The sequence below is a fragment of the Ptychodera flava genome, chromosome 16, assembly GCF_041260155.1.
Source record: "Ptychodera flava strain L36383 chromosome 16, AS_Pfla_20210202, whole genome shotgun sequence".
Taxonomy (NCBI): Eukaryota; Metazoa; Hemichordata; class Enteropneusta; family Ptychoderidae; genus Ptychodera; species Ptychodera flava.
The window spans coordinates 21817001-21837282 of NC_091943.1; the positions used below are offsets into that span (position 1 = coordinate 21817001).

Consider the following 20282-nt stretch of genomic DNA (forward strand, 5'->3'; position numbering starts at 1 on the left):
TGTTTGAATTCAATCTGTGTTTATTAATCTAGAAAAATATATCTTTAGTGTATAATTCTATTTTTGCTTTCGTAATAGTACCAATCAGAATCGTGACTAAATTTATCAAAGGGAATGCAGTGACCCATTCTTCACGGTTACATGTAACATGTTTTCTTATCGGGTGTTTGTATTCGAGGATGTAAAATTCCTTCTTGAATTACGATTAGTCGTGGCAGTCGTATCCTGATACGGGTTGTTTACTGACAGTATTGGTGACGTAATCAGGCAAATGAAAATAACATCACGCGATCATCCCCACAGTAGCCAGAGACGTGTGCTGCCAGATATATTTAAAGGCCAGGGACTGATCCCAGGGATCTAGTCTGGTAAGAGGATTATGAAGCACCATATCCTTTTGTTTACCATTGAAATTGTAATCTGGTAAGCAATTTCCTTGCAAGACAATCTGACGCCGACACGGGCCTTTAAACGGTCACTGCTTGGCTTCTATTCACAGTGTACACCCCTGCTAAGGTAGTCTCTCACCTGTTGTACTTCACTGCACGTAGCTGCCGACTATTCAAAAAAATAATCTCAGGTCGTGTACAAGGACTGCAGTCTCACTATAGGGAAAAGCGCGTGACTAGAACGAGAAACTGACGCCTTCTCGCAATCGGTGAGAATCTGTTCTTATTCTCACCGCTGTCGGTGAGAAAATTTTAATCTCCACTGGAGATTGGTGAGAAATGCACTCCTTGGCGAGAATCAAGTGTGAGAACAAATTCTCACCCGTGAGAATGGAAATTCTCACTAAGTACAGCGAGAATTAAAATTTACTGGCGAGAATCATCAAGACTCGCCGCTCGGAGTCTTTATGATTCTCGCCAATGAACAGCAAGTCTTGATGATTCTCGCCAGTGAATTTCAATTCTCGTTGTACTTAGTGTGAATTTCCATTCTCATCGGTGAGAATTTGTTCTCACACTTGATTCTCGCCAAGGAGTGCATTTCTCACCAATCTCCGGTAGAGATTAAAGTTTTCTCACCGACAGCGGTGAGAATAAGAACGATTCTCACCGATTGCGAGAAGGCGTCAGTTTCTCGCTCTAGTCACGCACTTTTTCCCTATAGTGAGTCTCCCTATATGCTGTGAACATTTCCTAAAACTAATGACCCAAGTCGGCAGCAGCAGGCTTTAGATTTGGTAGCTGACATGAATTGTTACAATTTGAAATTTGAAAAATATAAACATCCAATTATCCCAAATTAGTTCCAATCGTGTTTGTAGCACACGGATCTGTGTGCTACCTCCAAGGCACACTGTAAATCTGCAATTAAGAGAAAAGTATGCGCCTCGAAAGTGAAAGACTTAAACTTTTGCTCAAACTTTCCTAAAGGAGTCTTTCAACCATTCTCTTTCAAAAAATCAAGAATAAAAATCGGGGCTCACCGTGCCAATTTTGTTACTTGAGACACAACAAACTCAAGATTTACCGATATTTAAAAATCAAAATGGCCGCCATCCCTGTGGATTAACTCTATGGAGAAAAATAGAATTTTTCGAATTTCCAAAAAAACTAAGCCGGTAAAAAGTTTTCTTACACCAATAACTCTAAAATGAACCCCAACAAGTATTAGAAGAGCATTGTGAAAGTTTGAGAGTCCGAATGTCCGTCCCCGAGGCGCGTTCTACTACGCAAGTGAGTTAAGGCAGGGGTCCAGACCGAATTTCGAGCTGAATTTCATTTCTCAAAAACTACTGGTCATATTTTGATGAAATTTGGTACACATACGTAGTTTTGATAGCTCTTTCAGTTTATGTCATTTAAATTTGCATAAAAGGTGTCACGTGATCTTTACCCCGACATTTACCCGCCAAAATCGACTATATTATGTATCAGCATATTTCATCTTGTAAACAACGTTTAAACTTTATTTTTTCGGCAAATGATATTAGAGTAGAGTCAAGTCAATCGACTAATATACTTCACCAAGGAAATTTCGGAGTTAATCCCCTGATATTTCTGCCAAATACGTACGATTTGTAGGAAAAAATCAATTCTTGTTTGAATTTCGGTATTTTTTAAAGGAAACGTTACCAAATCATACATGTTAAAGGTATGGTTGTAAAGATCTTTTAAGCCTTAGTTTGAGGATAGCAAAATTTCTGAAAAATAGGGCGCTCTACAAGTTGAAATTTTCGAAAGAAATTTGGTCGCTGTGTACGCGATCGGGCCATCTCGCAAGCCATCCAAAAGGTCATGACCCCGTCGCCTACTCGCAGTATTACCGAAACGATTTGTAATTGTAGACTGGAAATTGGCCTCACACATCATGCCGCTTGTCTTATATGTGCTTTACTGTGTTTTGTGTCTGTGTTGGGTAAGGTTGTTAGTGTGTAAATTGAATAATGGGTTGTTAATTTTAAAATAAGCATGGCGAGACGTGGAAGTGTGTCTCAGACCACCTTGACCTTTTGACCCCACGTTTCGTAACCGGATCGTTCCTCAGTCGCTTATAGAAACATGGAGGTACCAACTGTCTCTCCATGATATATCTCTTTCTTAATTTTATATAGTGTCTATGTTGTTGATCTCTTGATCTCTAGAATACTTATGTCTGGATCGTTTTGTGTCAGACTCTGTTCGTTAACGTTTGTCGCCTTGTTTCTTATGCCGTGGACTTTGGCCTTTATCAGTGTATCGCTGATATTAAGATTTCTTGGTCGATGGTCGGTTGTTTGGGGAAGAAATTCGAAAACGTTTCGTCCTTTTCTGTGTGTTCCAAGTTTCCACAAAGTGCTTATAGACTATATTTTGTTGTGAACACTGGTTAGTGCTTTATGAATTCGTTTGCTCACTGGTGTTCTAGTTGCGAACTTCGTTTGTGATGTGATGTAGCTTTCCTGTTGTTATCTCACGTATGCACAGTGTTGTTGTATAAATATTCATGAGCCCTAATGCATATTCATGATAACATTTGACGCCCATGCCTTAACTTACTTGCGTATCTTAAAAAGGGTCGATTGCAGGAGAAATCTTAAGGTTAATCAGAGTTCCACTGATGGAGGGACCGTGAGCTGACAAAACTGATATGTTGATCGATACTGAAATAAATGCAGAAGTACGCACAAAAGATCTCATCAGCTTTGCACTAACAAATGATCTCAACAAAAGCGCAAATGACTTGTCAATCATGGACAACCAATCATACATACTACATGCCCGTTCGATGTCACTTTTCCGTATATTTGTAGAGGGATTCTCTCTCTCTCTCTCTCTCTCTCTCTCTCTCTCTCTCTCTCTCTCTCTCTCTCTCTCTCTCGTTGTGTGGAAAGAATTGATTAGCTTGTAGTTTGTTAAACACCGTTTGTGGCACACCTCGAGTTATAATACTTTAATATAAAGGACTGTATGATTAAAAAACAAAAAGTAAATATGTAAATATTTCATCTTTAATAGCTATCTAATTATTCAAAAATGGCTCTTATCGTGTTACTGCGATATGCTAAGGGTGACAATTCTGCATACCAGCATGCTCTTGACCTTTGTTCTCTGTTATACATTACCCGAAAAAATGTTGTGATCAAACAACGAGGCTTGGTTTATTGCAACTTATTCTTTGCTTTATTTGCTTTCACAAAGGACAAGTTGCTCATAATAGAAGCTGACCTAAATACATTGCATTGTTGAAGCAAACAATGCCCCATGGACTTCACATGGCATGTCATTGGCAAGTTATTGAATGCTTTCTGCTAATATAAAGGAACGCTACGGAGTGAAGTCACTTAAATTTTTATTTCATCGCTTTTGTTTTTTGCAAAAAATATTCATGTGCCTGGAGAGTTACGTTCTGAAAGAAAATGCGCATGGTCTGAATATATCATATGTATTCAGATAATGTATATTATCAATGCCTGATATATATTTACACGATAAGATTTAGATCAGATGTAGCGATGGCTCCGTCCTCAGGGAGCCGTCATTATTTACTGTCTGGTCGGGGGTTGGGGTTGGGTTTGAGGAATTTCATCGGAAACTCTGAAATTACAAAAATACTACCATAATAAAGATCTTTCAAATCCTGATGTACCCTGCTAGATTATCATCGGTTATCTCATGACGGTTGAAAAACGATGACACCAACAAAATGAAATTCAAAGTCGCAACAAAATGTAGATATAAAAGCTCACGCTTTAACCAGTATCCAACCATATAGTATTGTTTAATTTTGGATGGGTATCACTAACATATCTGACAGGGTTGAATTTGAAAGTGTATGGGGAACACGCGGGGAGGCTGAGAGGGAAAGTGTTAGAGGGGGTTATCCCTTTCTTGCCTGGAAAATTTTGAGAAATTGATGTGTGAAATCCTGCAAGCTGAGAGGTGTTTCAATTCATTTTTCACCAAAAATTGAGTTACCCCCTCCTTTCTCTCCACATTTTGAGCAACCCTCCTTGTGGCTTTCAATTTTTGAGTGACCCCCTCACCCAAAGGCAGTAAATATTAGCGGCTCCTTACCCCCGTCTGCTATTTTATGCTGTCATCATCTTGCAAAAGCGTAAACGGACACAGACGAAGAAATCTCTACGTCTGTATCTCCATCAGATTGATTGTTGTATATTCGAATCGTAATCACGTATCCTGTGGTCCGAAATGAGTCTTCTAAACATGTGTAGTAGACAGAAACAAGACTTCAAAAGACTATCTTATATACGCTAAACGACTTAAACAAGACTGCATTTCAAGTTGTCTACAGAAAGCACTCGGTCGGCTATCGCTAGCCGCATGTCGCAAAAGAGCAAGCCTGCATGATGCGGTGCAATGGCGCCAGATTCTATCTAATTCGTTTTTCGAGACGAAATCTTTCAAGATTTCTATATCCATCAGAGACACGAATGGGTGTAAAAACGAGCCTGAGTATTGAATGATAAGAACACACGCCGAAAACGATGGAGGAAAATTTAACTTCAAGGTTAGATCGCTCAATTTGAGTCTTTGTCGAAACGGCAATTCATCTCGGACCATGTTAGCAATCGAGACATCGCTAGGCTACCCACTCATCGCCACTTCCCGACAACAAATTATTCGAAGCCACTGACTTTAGTCACTTTAATCCGTCTATTGTGTTTGTTAGAGGTAGTTTATGTTGTTCTCTATATTTTATTGCAAGAGAATAGATTTGTTGCTACCTTTAGTCTAAAATAAGTTTTAGACAAATAATTGGGGTATCTATAGAATAAGACGCTGCTATAGAGACGGGGGGGGGGGAGAAGATGGGGTGTTAAAACACGGTCGCTACAATGCATCTGCATCATCAAGAACAAGTCATTGACAATGACATAGTCCCCACTTGTAATAGGAGTATTAGTCTTGATGGGGCAGGGAAATGTGGTCATTAACAAGTATCACTGGAGTGTATATGTTCAGATGAATGGGCACATAGGTCTATGTCATTGTTCCCAATTTGAAACAAGAGGCATGTCTAAGTTATGGTTCTAAATCGGGAAAAAAGATCAGACCTCTAGCTTTATTGGCCAGCCAAGAAATACAAAATTCAGACCTCAAGCTCTAAATGACTTGCCCACAATTATATATGTACATAATTAATGAGGTAAAGCATGTGTTGTCATAAGGTCTCCCATCCTACTAAATATAAAGGACATAGCACTTGTGGTTACTTATTTATTGACATAATCGTGTATTTTAGGTAAAAGGTTATCGAGGTCACATGACATTTTGTCAAACAATGTCTATCCTTTAGTCTATCTCTATATACCAAAAATCATACATCTAGCTCTATTGGCTCGCTCAAAATTAGATATGCACATAATTAATGAGGTACAATATGTGGCGTCATAAGGTGTCCCATCATACCAAATATGAAGGGTGTAGCACTTGTGGTTCCTGAGTTATGGACAAATATGTATATTTGAGGTCAAAGGTCACCGAGGTCACGTGACATTTTGTAAAAAATATTGTCTTGATAAGTTATCCATATATACCATAAATCAGACATCTAGCTCTATTGGCTCGCTCAAATTAGATATGCGCATAATTAATGAGGTACAATATGTGGCGTCATAAGGTGTCCCATCATACCATATATGAAGGGTGTAGCACTTGTGGTTACTGAGTTATGCACGAATATGTATATTTGAGGTCAAAGGTCACCGAAGTCACGTGACATTTTGTCAAAAAATTGTATTGCTAAGTTATCCCTATATACCAAAAATCAGACCTCTAGCTCTATTGGCTCGCTCAAAATTAGATATGTGCATAATTAATGAGGTACAATATGTGGCTTCATAAGGTGTCCCAACATACCAAATATGAAGGATGTAGCATTTGTGGTTACTGAGCTACGGACAAATATGTATATTTGAGGTCAAAGGTCACCGAAGTCACGTGACATTTCGTCAAAAAAAATTGTATTGCTAAGTTATCCCTATATACTAAAAAAAAATCAGACCTCTAACTGAAAATTAGATATGCACATAATTAATGAGGTACAATATGTGGCGTCATAAGGTGTCCCATATTAAAAATACCAAATATGAAGGGTGTAGCACTTGTGGTTACTGAGTTATGGACAAATATGTATATTTGAGGTCAAAGGTCACCAAGGTCACATGACACTTTGTCAAAAAATTGTATTGCTAAGTTATCCATATATACCAAAAATCAAACTCTAGGTCTATTGGCTTGCTCAAAATTAGATAGGTGCATAATTAATGTGAGGTACAATATGTGGCATCATAGGGTGTCCCATCATACCATATACGAAAGGTTTAGCACTTGTGGTTACTGAGTTACGGACAAATATGTATATTCAAGGTCAAAGGTCACCAAGGTCACGTGACATTTTGTCAAAGTGTCTGAGATATCTGTGTGAACGGATGGACTCACGGACGGACATGACCCAATCTATAAGCCCCCTGGACTTTATCTGTGGGCACTAAAAACTGTGTCACTGCATCCTTTTTGCAATATGAATACGATGAGAAACTAAATTTTTATTTTTATTGGCCTTATACATGGGAGTCTATGGACTGCCTTATACATGGGATGGGAGTCTATGGACTGCCTTATACATGGGAGTCTATGGACTGCCTTATACATGGGAGTCTATGGACTGCCTTATACATGGGAGTCTATGGACTGCCTTAAACATGGGAGTCTATTGACTGCCTTATACATGGGAGTCAATGGAGGTGAAAACTAAAAAGTCCTCTAACACGGCCAAATTTGATGGCATTGTGAAACAAATCAAAGTGCATCTGTATGAGGTAGGGTACTATCCTTGTACCAAGTTTGAACGAAATCGCTCCAGGCGTCTCTGAGATATCTACGTGAACGGACGGACGGACGGACGCACGCACGCACGGACGCACGGACGGACAGACGGACGCACGGACATGACCAAACCTATAAGTCCCCCGGACGGTGTCCGTAGGGACTAACAAACCGACATATAACTTAAAGACTAAAGAAATGAGAAAGTAAGTGATAGAGAGAATAAACAAATGAGTAAACGAACAGAAAAACATAAAGAAATTGATACGTAAACACACAACAAACTCATAAAAAGCCTCATTGAAAATTGTACGCCAAGTATGTCCAGTAGAGCAATTGTTGAGCAACCTTAAAACTTCCAACCGACTGTAATCATCATACTATGAAATGGTCCCTCGGTCTCCTAGGACCATTCCATTTAAGCATGATCGATAATTACCTACATGTCACATCATTAGAAGTTTCATAATTGTTCTTATGTAAAAACATGTCAGCTTGTATTATTTGCAGTAATTTTTTTGGATTTTTTGTCTGTGTTTGTGTATGTATTTGTGGTTTTTTGTTGTCTTTATGTCTCTTTTATTTGATTTTTCAGTTGATTTTAGTCTGCATGCTGTTGGTCTATTTTTTGTTTGTTTGGGATTTTTGCACTCACTTCTTTATTATTCAGTGTAAGGTCTCTGTGACAAGGTCTCACCTCAATTTGATGAAATGAATGTACTCACTTAAACCGTCCTACAGAAACCAGGATTCTCTGTTTCCTTAGCGAGGTTAAATCGCAGAGAAGAGCTATAACATGAAAAAGAACATAAGTAGTTTTGTATCACTCCATTGAATACGGAGATCATTATATGATTTTTTATCTTTGTTTTTGTCTATAAATGAGAAAAAAAGTAGTTGGACGTGTTTGCCACGGATTTTGCAAAATGCATGAAACTTAAGTAATAAATGTCATTACTTTGTACTTGAAGTAATTGAAACATGAAAAATAAGTTTCACGCTTTTTGCAATCGATGGACAGATTTGTCAGTAGATAGAATGGTGCATCAAACTTACTAAGTAGCAGGTATTATTAATTCCACAAAACGAGCATTTATCAGAATCAGTTATCCCTCTAATTTTCAGGTATTTATTTCTTGTAAGTATTCTACTGGTTATCCTATACTGAAGATTACGTAATGCACATTTATGAGGAGAGCATCTTACATTTATTTTTTGAATGTAACTATATCATAGAGTTCTGGAAAGTGATAGAGGCAGCTTTACAGAGCAAATGTAATTATTACTTTATACTTGAAGTAATTTTTTGTTTTTGTTTATAACTCTCTGCGTTTTGGCATTGAGTAATGTAATTTCCCGCAACAGATGCATGAGATGACAAAAAAAAAATTGTTCTATGCACGTGCTCCACAAGATTTCACCACAAAATGAGGAGATATGGACAATTGGTGAAGTAAATGTCAAAAGTTTCGTGTTCTTGTGTCGGCTAATTTATAGTCTTCAGACTGCAACATATAAGCATTTGCTTTGAGTCAAATACAGGGAGACAATGGAATTGAGCTATACCTTTCTAGACTGTCGACTTGTAACATATATTAGTGAGAAGTTGGTGCGGTTCGAACGTTTCACCGGGCACTCGACTGAAGGTAAAACCATACAGTACCTATCTCAACGGCATTTCAAACACTGGCACGTTGTTGTAGGCAAAGAAGGTATGAGGGGTTGTCGACATATCTAGTTATCCCATACGGAGTACAGTCTCCCATGTTTACCTGTTGTTTGTTTGTTTGCTTGTTTGTTTGTTTACGAATATAATGAATAATAACATAACTGAAATTGACACATGGAGACGAGTGTTTTTTTGAAATGAAGCAGTAGGTAAAACATAATGTAAAATCATGGTCCCTTTTGTGGCGGGACCGTGGTAAAATTAAAGCCAGGAAAACACGCACACTACCAGAACTGAACACAGGCCGGACAAATATGTTCAAGTATAATTTTCTACCAAAAAGACGGTAAAAGAATCCCGTTGTCCCTCAGCAAGTTGATATTTTAGTTTCTAACAATGGCCCGACTTTTCTAATTTCCTTACCGTTACGAGCACCGCCGATAGCAATTAAATTTTCTCGCAAATTTCATCAAAAGATTATTTACAGCCGGAGAAGCAGTATCTATGTTTAGACTTCGATTTTTTCCCTCTCAAACGTTGTTTTTCTTTGATAAAACCGTATTTAATTTCCTTTCCGCTGAACTGATTTCAAAATTTGGTTGCTTCTCTCACTAGATTCTAATTAGTTTTACCTCAGTTCTTTATGTTGTCATATATTATTTCTCTCCCATAATTGCTTGAACGTTTGCATACAGCGTAGGCGTACTTAATTGATCCACTTCATGGATTGTGGGTCACAAACCATAAAACCTAAATAAGCTGACGAGATCGTGATCCTGCGCCCTCTACAGTTCAGCAGACCGGCCCCAGGAATGCAAGTTTTAGAACAAATAATGTTGCACAAAGGTCACGGGAACAGGAATTGACCTCCCGACACACGCCGATTAACCCCCATTGAATTGTGCTGCGTAACGTTTGGCGATCCAGTAACACCACGAACTGCCGTCTTTTGTCACTGATCGGTTAACAATAAGGGGAAAAGCCCGACCTGAAAGGCGCGAATAGGCGACCAGATTTACAGTTCCAGGTATGTGACTTGATTTCTTCCTGTGCCTATTTAGGCTTTATCAACGAAGAGGCCAGGCATACCGATGAAGTCTCCCATTATTGATCAGACTTGGAGTGGGTGTTGCTCCAGCCTCTGTAACTGAACTTATTGTTCACGTGAAAGTGTTATTGTCCTTGTATGCTTACACGTAACGTAGAAAGATGCATACACTTTCGTGTTTGCCCACAAAGGCTATTCGTTATTCGACACGCATTTACACTGTCTGTCTATGACTAATGTGTTTATCGAGCGCGTTTTACCGTAGTAAAGTTTACAAGCAGTAGGGTTGGTTCGTGTGTGTCTGATTCATTGCCTAGCCAATGAATCTACCATACCATTCAGCTACTTGCAGTACACGCTTACTTGACTCTGTACTAACATAGCGGTCACAGAAGCATGTGGTTGTTGGCATTTTTATTCACTCTATAAACAGTCTCGACATTCTCGCCGAAATTCTACACCAAAACACATGTTGAGCGTGGTTTCGTGCTTCGCTTCGAGTAGTGAGGCGATCCGAACGCAGCTAGCGAGATGCGTTCGTAGGGGCGTTCGGATCGCGCGAAGTAACGAGTTTGTTTGTATACTACCCCGCCCTTGCTTGGAATTATCAAAATGTCATGCCACAGCAGCACCGCGTCAGCTACACTTCGTTTACATTGAGCAGACACTCTGTTTGTGATAACGAAAATACCCGTAGTGCTTTTGCAGTCGCGGGAACACGATCTCACCATTTGATGAGGCGGCCATGCCAGATTACATATGCTAACCATAAACGTCCCCATAAACAATAGTGTGCGCGAGAGCCAGGCCCTATCGCACATCTCCACGGGTTTTGACAATAAATTAGTGCGAAAGAGCTCAGTTTCTCTATCCAGAGAAACTGTGGAAAGAGTAACGCGTGAAATATTTCAGATCCATAAGGTGTGTCGAAGCATGGTCGATGGAATGTTAACCGCTGGTCAGATGAACAACTGTCGCAGGTACTTCCCGGCAGTCGGTGAGAGAATAAGCTTAACCGTATTTTAGGCCGGCTGTGCTACTGTGCCAACTGATGGATGTCCTTCATGTGTATAGGATGAATTATAATTAAAATTGACTGAAAATGCATTGTATCTTTTAAAATCAGCTACAGCCGGGTTTTTTTGGTGGGGTATAAACGGATACACTCCAAATCATCTGCTTTGTTTTGCCTGATCTATAAAGCATGGTTTCACTAGAAAGAACAAGCATCATGTGGCATCATGGGTTGGAGTGAACTGGATTGACAGGCGATTTAGGAGGATGAATATATAATTACAACAGTGCAAGCGACTCGCGTTCTTAAAATTTTATTTTGTTTTTTACGGAGACGAGATTATCTTTTTATGAATATCGCTGAGATCGTGAAATCTGATTAGCTGTACATTTTCATGTGCTTTTCACGATGTCTTCCTGTCTGTAAAACACTGGTTCTTGTTCTACTCCACAAACCGTACCGAAATGCCTGCTGTTCCATTTGTCAGGACAGCTTGTGCAATGCCTGTCGTTGCAAAGCGAATTCTAGTCAACGAGAATACTGCATTATATTGTACACATCACATAGCGTTTGCATGACTAACATTTTGTATTTCGACATAAGTTTAGGGAGATAAAATAGAAACATAAATTTGTGTTTATTAAAAACCGAAAATAAATGACATCCGTCCAAAGTCACACCATAATCTCTTTAAAAAATTCCCGCATAATGCATAATTATAATCTTGCTAAAAGTTTGCCGGCCGGCGGAAATCGCCGGCTATTTCCCGTTTCGGAACAAAACAAAAATTGTCATGTAAACATTGTCGGTATTAAAGTCATTCCGGAAAAGATTTTTAGGGTATATTGTTGCATCCACTATTCAACACTAACGTGTGTAATGCTTGGTTAATCGATACCTAAGACTGAAATTTCTCCTTTGTAGAATATTTTTTTCGTGCATGTCGGTTCCGTCCGCTTGTTGAAGAACGAGGTGAAACTATCAAGCCTGGCAGGTTGGTAGTGACGTCTGTTACCCTTAAAAGGCAAATCTTGACGGCAATAACGTTGATCGTTCGGCGATTGAAATACTCGAAGGCTAGAATCCTCAAGCTGTCCTGAACATTTTGCATCCGAGATTTGAGTCTGTACGCAACATGACGTAACTCTTTGTTCTGTCCACGGTGGTACCTCACAATGTATTGTAGTTTTGTTTGGGAAGATGGACAATTGTCAGGAGAGAAATTCACGCGCGTCATTCCTGTACAAATGTAAATCACTCATGCAAGGCCGTGCTGTAACAGACATTCGACGAAAATGAATAAAATTGTGCTGGTAAAATTCTAAGGCAATGGATGAAATGTGCCGACATGCCCTCTTGTGATGGGCAAAATACGGGTCTACCTTGTAGACCAGGTCGTCAGTATACTCTCGGTGTCTGTTCATCGTACACTACCCGGCTAATGTAATGCGATGAGATACTCTGTAAGGGTTATTGCATGCATAGTCTTTAGGATTCAATCCGCATGTGCAACAAGACGGGATGACGTCAGAACTGATGACGTATATATAGGGAGTGTGCTTTCTAGCTTGTTAATAGTGCACGAAGAAGAATTATTCATGCATCACATACATTTTATCGTATTTTTGTCCCCTTTTCTTTATCCCTAGCATTTTGGTTTCATATTATTGTGAGAAAAGTTGGTATTACTAGCGTGAAGACATAGTATACACTCTAGATTTCTACGCCCACGACCACAGTGGTCTTGCATTCTTTACCTAACAACAGTCGCACCTCTGCTATTAACATTTTCGAGTTTTCGAGCGTGGATAAATTAAATAGCCAGTTTCCCGCCATCCTTTTCACACATTTCTTGTAAATTGCTTCCTCTATATACAACGATTCCGACAGGTACATCGGCTCTTCATGTGAAATGACGTCTTATGCAAAGATCACATTAAAATGCCAATTGCCGTGTTCAGTAGCACTCATACCAAACTTAGTGGCATTGCCATAATTATTGAAGAATTTTAGTGAATTGCACTTCCTATGTTGACGATTATCTCATATTTTGACATATTTCTAACTATGTAAACAGGGTGTAGTTTTGTCAACAGAACCATGACTTTAATAACAAATAGGGCTTAGTCCATTCCCTAACGTGTTTAACTAATTGACATCAATATTTCTTGTTTTTATCGCAGAGAGGAAAAATTCGACAATCAACATGTCGTCCAACCAACGAGATGTTGCAACAACTACTGCAGTGCCCAATGTGTGAGAGACAGTTTCAGAGACCCGTCATACTGCCCTGTTTTCACCTGGCCTGTAGAGTCTGTGTCGCCGACAATCTGGAATGCGTAATTTGCGACAAAGAATTCGATCTCCCTGACGGTGCCGCAAAGGGGCTGCCGAACGCACACTTCATCGAACATTTAGTGAAGAGGGGCGGGAAATCCCTGGCGACGCAAGTTTTGCGTCTGTGCCAAGATTGTCAGACCCCGGCGGTCCACTATTGTGCCAGCTGTGGTTATTTCTTGTGTGATCGATGCAAGAGGCAGCACAAGCGATTTACAACAAAGATTCATGATATCAAATCCATCGACGATTACAAACGGGAAAGTAAAAATCCAATACCTTGCCCAGCTCATCCGGAGAAAAGGGTCGAGCTGGTGTGCAACGTCTGTCGAATTCCTGTGTGTTCCGACTGCACGATTGAGGGCGCTGTCCACCAGTACCACGACTGTATAGATCTGTGGACGGGTTTGGACGCCATGGTGCAATCCGACAGCCAAGTTCTCGATGAAGCTGGAACGAGGGCCGCTGAGATGGATGGTAATCTGGAGTTTTTGAGAAACACCAAACATGACTTAATAGACAAAAAGGAGAAGGTTTCCGACGATATTCGAAACCATGTCGACAGCTACCTCAAAGCAGTGTGGAATGCCGGGCAACAGTTATTGGACGAAGTCAATGGCTATTTTGATGACAGTATTTCTGTCGTTTCGAGAAAATTGGACAGAGGTTACGAGATGCTAGCGGACCTAGAAGGTTTTTCGCACCTTGCTGAAGGTTTGTTTCAACCAGGCGACAGTGCATCTCGTTTCTTCCTGGCTCGACAGTGCAATGAACGAGTACGGCAGTTACTGCAAACGAACTTTAAGGTTGCCGTCGACGAAATCAAAAGCGCCGATTTTGTACCGAACAGGGAAGCCTTGGCCTCGGTTTCGGAGATGCAGCTGGGATCCATTCAGCATCACCTAGTTCCCATCCCGAAGGGCCTGGAAGGTTCTTGGGAAGAGATGCAAAATGAAGTGATCGACAGTTTGCGAAATAATGCTGAAACTAGCGAAAACAACAACTTGATCGCTGACACAACCGATGGGAAACGAGACAGTTTGATCATCATCGGCGACGAACAAACAGGGAACAAGACGGGCGGCACGGAACAAAAAGATGGCGAAATCCAACAGGGCAAATCTTCACAAGGTGAGAATAGCATATCAGAGGATGGCAACGAGAAAGCTGGACAGGACTCTCCCAGAGGAATGGTGAACAGCGAGGATCGCTTGAGTATTCAATCGGACGACAGCGAGAAACAGCCGAAACCCACTGTCGAGCGTCAGCTCAGCTCACCTCGGACAGGCACACCGAAGACCCCTGTCCAAATGCGGGGCGAAAACGACCACGACTACTACATTCCGGGCGCAAGAGAACGTAACACCGCGAAACACAAAGTCAGAGAGAATTCAGAGCTAGGATCGGGCGACTCTTCTCAGTCCGTAAAGTTCTGTGAACCCCATGGAATAGCAGTCTCTCCGAGTGGGAACATAGCGATAGCTGACACCCGCAACGGCGAAGTTAAACTCTTCAACGGTGATAGAACATTTACCGGATCACTGAAAATTCGGCGTAATGTCTTTCTCCCGGGGAAATTCTCTCCCTTCGATGTAGCATTTTTTGACGAGGAGCATCTGGTGGTGAGCGACTGTGAGGACAACAGTGTGGTGATCTGCAACCTCCATGGAAAGGTGACCAAACGAATCGAAGATACCGCACTCCGGAAACCAAGAGGTGTAGTCGTCGACAGCGAAGGAAGGATCTTAGTCGTAGACTCCCATAGCCAGTTAGTTAGAGTTTACTGTGCTGAAAGTGGTCAAAGACTGCTGAGCTTCGGTTCGGGTGATGAGAACTCCGAGGGCCAACTCGCCGATCCCTGGTTCATCGCAGTAGACAACGCCACCAACGTCCTTGTCAGTGACAGCAGTAAGTCGTGCCTGCAGGTTTTTGACCAGGATGGCTATTTTCTGCACCGTTCGTATATAAGGCTCGGCAGCCAAGGACGCCAGCGCATTAGCCCGTGTGGACTACACTGCGACAGGGAAGGTAACGTCTACATCACGCGCTACGACTCCGGCGGTGTGTACGCCTTTGATGCCAACAAGCGATACATGTTTGAGTTCGGAGAAAGCTGGCAGAATTACTTCGGGGTCGCAGTGGACATCCGCGAACCGTGGCGTGCCTACGTCACGGATAAAGTCGGACACTCCGTCTATGTCTTCCAGTCGGCGGAAGACTGAGTAGTCCTGTTTCAAAATGACCTACATTACACGTCCTACACACATGTACTGCATGCTCTGATTGGTTAATCCGCTTCTGTAAGGTCCAGTTTCGGAGCAGTCATTGGAGGGACCTCATGTGTTAGGTCTCATTATTATGTATTATTCAATTTACAACTTCCTGATTGGTTAGGTCCTCCAGTGTTCACTGCCTCATTATGCAATGTCCCATGTACTTTTGGATGATGCCTGCACGTAGTCGCAGCTCGATCCCAGTATAAGAAAGGTACTCATGCCGAGTATTTGTCAAAATATCTAGTTAGATTTGACCTTGTTCGAGAGTTCCTTCACTATTCATGGCATTTTATGTGATACTGTGAATTATACATGAATTAAATATTGCCATGAGAAATTTTGTCCTTTTCCCTGCTTTAGTTGGTTGAAATGAGCTACTGACGCCTGAAACCATTACGTAATTTTTGTTACGTAATGCCTTGAAGCTCTATTGTTTCCTCTTGTCATTCACAGGCCTCACTGTTGTCGATGCGGCCAATGCCCCCGTCAAATCAAAATGAAAATTAAAAGCGTGAACTTTGTACGTAACCAACAATTGGAAAACAACGAACCAGCATGCCTGTAATGCATAAAGGGACAGGGATAGGTAAAAACATGGAAATTTAATGCATGAAGGTTTGTCGGACATTTTTCGTTGTACCTTTCGGCCGATCCGTGAACATCACGAAAAACGTATTACTTCAGCGGTAGCCAGCAAGCACGTAGGACAGTGCATAATGAGGCAGTGAACACTGGAGGACCGGACCTACAAATTAACCAATCAGGGAGCTGTAAACTGAATAATACATAGTAATGAGACCTAACGAATGAGGTCCCACCAATCAGCGTAACGCAAATGGACCTTAAATTACCAGATGAACCAATCACTGATGTTGGTACATATGTCATGGACCTGACTTATGAAACAGGACTAATGGGACGTCGTATGACTATGACCATAGACAGTAAGTAGTACTTGGACTTTTCTACTGCCTACAATATGACTAATGACCGCACTTTGTGGATTCAAAACCAGGATTCTACCAGATAAAGTTAATATGATGGCCGCACCGCACATGATGTGCCTTCGTTTTCTTACGTCCATGTTCGAATCGTAGGTAGAAGCGACATCTATGCCTGATCAGACCCTTGCATTGCACACATGGTGAGAACCTCTGCTACCACGCACACTACGTACGCTCTTCTCGGTGACAAGATATTTGGACATGTCCTGAAAATTGCAAGAAATATTCACAGGGTAGTGGACACCTGTAGTATTTTCGTCTGTCAAACTGGATGGACTACTTTTTGGCTTGATGGGCTTTGTTCAGCCTTCAAGCCAAGTCTATACATGGACTCAACGGGCATTGCTGATCGTGAATTCATACCGTGAGTGGGTCCATGCGCGAAAAAATGTTTCCAGTAACCCGACTTTACATTCTACGTGCCCACAATCTTTCTTAATCCATGTGAAAATTCCACGAGAATAAAAAAATATAAAAGCTGTCACTTTCTCCCCGTCGCCATGACGTCATGCAGTATCCAAACTGTGATTTCCACGTCATCGAGCGTGTTCTCGATAACGTGCGAAAATGCAATCACCCTGCCGACTAAAACCCCAGTGATGACCAGAACAGAGCGCAAACGCATTATTGACGATGAATTCGAACACGCTCCGGCTAAGCGCTCCCAAGAAATCTACCTGCCTACCGTGTTTCGGAAAGGTACTTTAAACGCTTGTTTCTCCCTTTCACCACCATGGTTTGTCCCAAATCCATTGTTTTCTATGGTAAAGTTGAACCTGTATACAGGAACTGGGGTGAAAGGTTTAAACGCTTGTTTCTCCCATTCTTGCAAGGGGGAGACTATATACCATGGTCGGTGAAAAGACTTAGTTTTACGGTCCGACAACAAGTAGAGCACTGCACAGAAAACAACAAGCAAAAAGAAACAAAATATCGAGTGGCATTCGCCGTACATACGGAGATCTTCGCAGGGCATTCCATGACAGAACTTTATTTTACGTTTTCTGTGTTTGACATGCGCAGTTGGCAAGTATTTCAGCAATGCTGAAAGTTCATATACTGGTATGATAATGAAATACGATATCAAAGTAGAGATACGGGAGTGTTCTCACCGCCTTTTTGCCTAAAACCACTCATATTTTTGATCAATTATTCATAGACATCTGTGGGTTGTATAAATTATCGAACTTGAACTCGAAATGGACAAATCAGTTTCCAAATACTTTTAATCAAGTCAATTTGTATTTTTTAGTGTTGTGGTATCGACCATGTAATTATACTTAACATATTTACGTCATACTTTTCTTGACGACGTGACGTCACTAGCAACGCCCAATTTTGTGTAACTTACGATAGAAACACTTTGTTGAACATGAGAAGTCGTTTTGTCAAGTGGGGCTAACAGGGACAATAACGGAGAAGTCACAAATCCGTCATTTGGTTCGTTAGAATACACAAAATGTAACAGGAAATGTGCAGACTCGCAGAAGAAAAAATCACATGCCTGCAACTTATTACTATAACATGTGTACTCTTGCTGTTTACGCTGAAACGAAGTTTTAAATGTAAAACAGAAGTTGCATGGTTGATGTAGATGAACATTCGTGAACGCAAACAAACTGGTGCTGTTTTCTTCTTCTTTATTATTATTATTATTATTATTATTATTAATATTATTATTATTATATTTACTAAGCATTCGTCAAGACATTCTTCAGGTCACATACTAATACGGAGTGAAATACTGCCATTACACATGGTGCACCTGGCAATCAATATATTGTACACAAAACATTTTCCGATAAAGGGGCAATATTTCTCCTAGGCCAATCAATTGCAAATACATAATGTGTTTCAGTATTAAATGGAAAAGCAAGAGAATTTGTAATTTTCATGTCACGTGATGTTTTTATTTTACTTTACGACATTCGTCATTATAATAAATTAACCCGAGATTTCGATTAAGAACGACTGCAGCGCTCTCTCTCTCTCTCTCTCTCTCTCTCTCTCTCTCTCTGTCTCTCTCGCTCTCTCTCTCTCTCTCTGCTATCCTTTATATATATATATATATATATATATATATATATATATATATATAGGTTCGAATGTAAGGTTTCTTTAGTAATGAAATCAAGCTACAAACTCCTCTTTCAAACTTATATAATAAATATTTAGGCTACCTTGCAGGGAGCTCATTTTGAAGCTCATCGAGTTAATAATATAATTCACAGGCTTATTTTCCTGAAAAATCAGAGTGAAATCCTGAGAGTCCACTCATGGATGACAGCCATTTCGAATTTCAAATGTCGGTAAATATTTGTTGATGTTTTCTCGAGTGTGAAATTTTGCAGCCCCTCCGAATTTTTCATTAAAGCCCCATTAGCGACATCGATTGCATTTTACGATGGTTTGAAATCAAATGCAATTTTCTTACCTAAGTGTTACCACAGAAAATTTTCCAAACATTTGCGACAAAAGTGCTCCTTAGATATTGTAAACTAAATAATTTTCAGGTTGCAACTCCAATATGGCCGCCGCAAATGTGTGCGTAAGTGCCCGAATCCATCAATCACCAAAGATTGAAATAGTGACATTTTCATAGACAGGCGGCATTAATAATGGGAATCCAAAGCATCTCTCTGGAAATTGGTCGTATTTTGTTTTTGTAAGCAAAAAGAATCAGCTAATGAGGCTTTACATTGAAAATTTCCTAATGGCGCGTTTTACCCAGCTGTGTGTCTTGCAATTTCTAGGCGCGTAGGCCTACAAGTGATATGAATTGAAGCAAAGAACCAACAAAATTAACTGTATGGACGCGGCCACTTACACACGTGTTAAGGTAGTATGAACATCACTAAATGATTGATCACAAATTCAATACGTGTTAAGGTAGTATGCACCTCGAAAGCGAAAGACTTAAATTTTTGCTCAAACTTTCCAAAACGAAACCATCAACCATTCTCTTACCAAATCAACAATAAAAATCATGGGTCACCGTGCAAAGTTTGAACTAGCGAATGAAATTACTCAACATTTTTTGATATTTGAAATTCAAAGTGGCCGCCATCCCTGTATTAACTCTATGGCGAAAAACAAAATTTTGGACTTTCGAAAAACTAAGTCGGTGAAAGTATTTCTTTCTCCAAGAGCTTTAAAAAGAGCCCCCACAAGTGGTAGATCAGAAAAGAATTGTAGAAATTTGAGTCCGAACATCTGTCCCCGAGGCGCGTTCTACCTTAAAAAGACCTTTTTGTGCAGGTATACAAACATATTTACATTCTCACACAAGGACACATACACGTACGGACATTGACACAAATACTCGTTATATTAAGAAGGCACCGAGCAGCGACACAAATCGATTCATAATACTCATTTATATTTCGTCACGTGTAAAAGATTCCAGTTCCATTTGAACTTACAGCAATTTTCTTCACAAATGTTACACCTAATCAATACAGACATGACGAGCCGTCGTTTTTTCGGTGAAACATTGCCTACAGAAAAAAGTTCAAATTATAGTAACCTCTTTCCAATAACTTATAGGCTTCTTGGGCCACGATATATCTCCGATGACATCATCATGACGTGCGACGGAGTCATATGTTTGTGTGGCAAGGCGAGGGATTCATCACATCACACTTAAGTAGACAACT

At 40.4% G+C, this 20282-nt stretch overlaps 1 protein-coding gene across 1 annotated transcript; it reads left to right on the forward strand.

Annotated features, from left to right (window-relative positions):
- Positions 1-9787: 9787 nt before the first annotated feature.
- On the forward strand, positions 9788-17347 carry LOC139114302 (tripartite motif-containing protein 2-like). Its single transcript, XM_070675930.1, has 2 exons — positions 9788-9973; positions 13193-17347. The coding sequence occupies exon 2, from the start codon at positions 13235-13237 to the stop codon at positions 15566-15568; it is 2334 nt and encodes a 777-aa protein (XP_070532031.1). The 5' UTR covers positions 9788-9973; positions 13193-13234; the 3' UTR covers positions 15569-17347.
- Positions 17348-20282: the final 2935 nt, after the last annotated feature.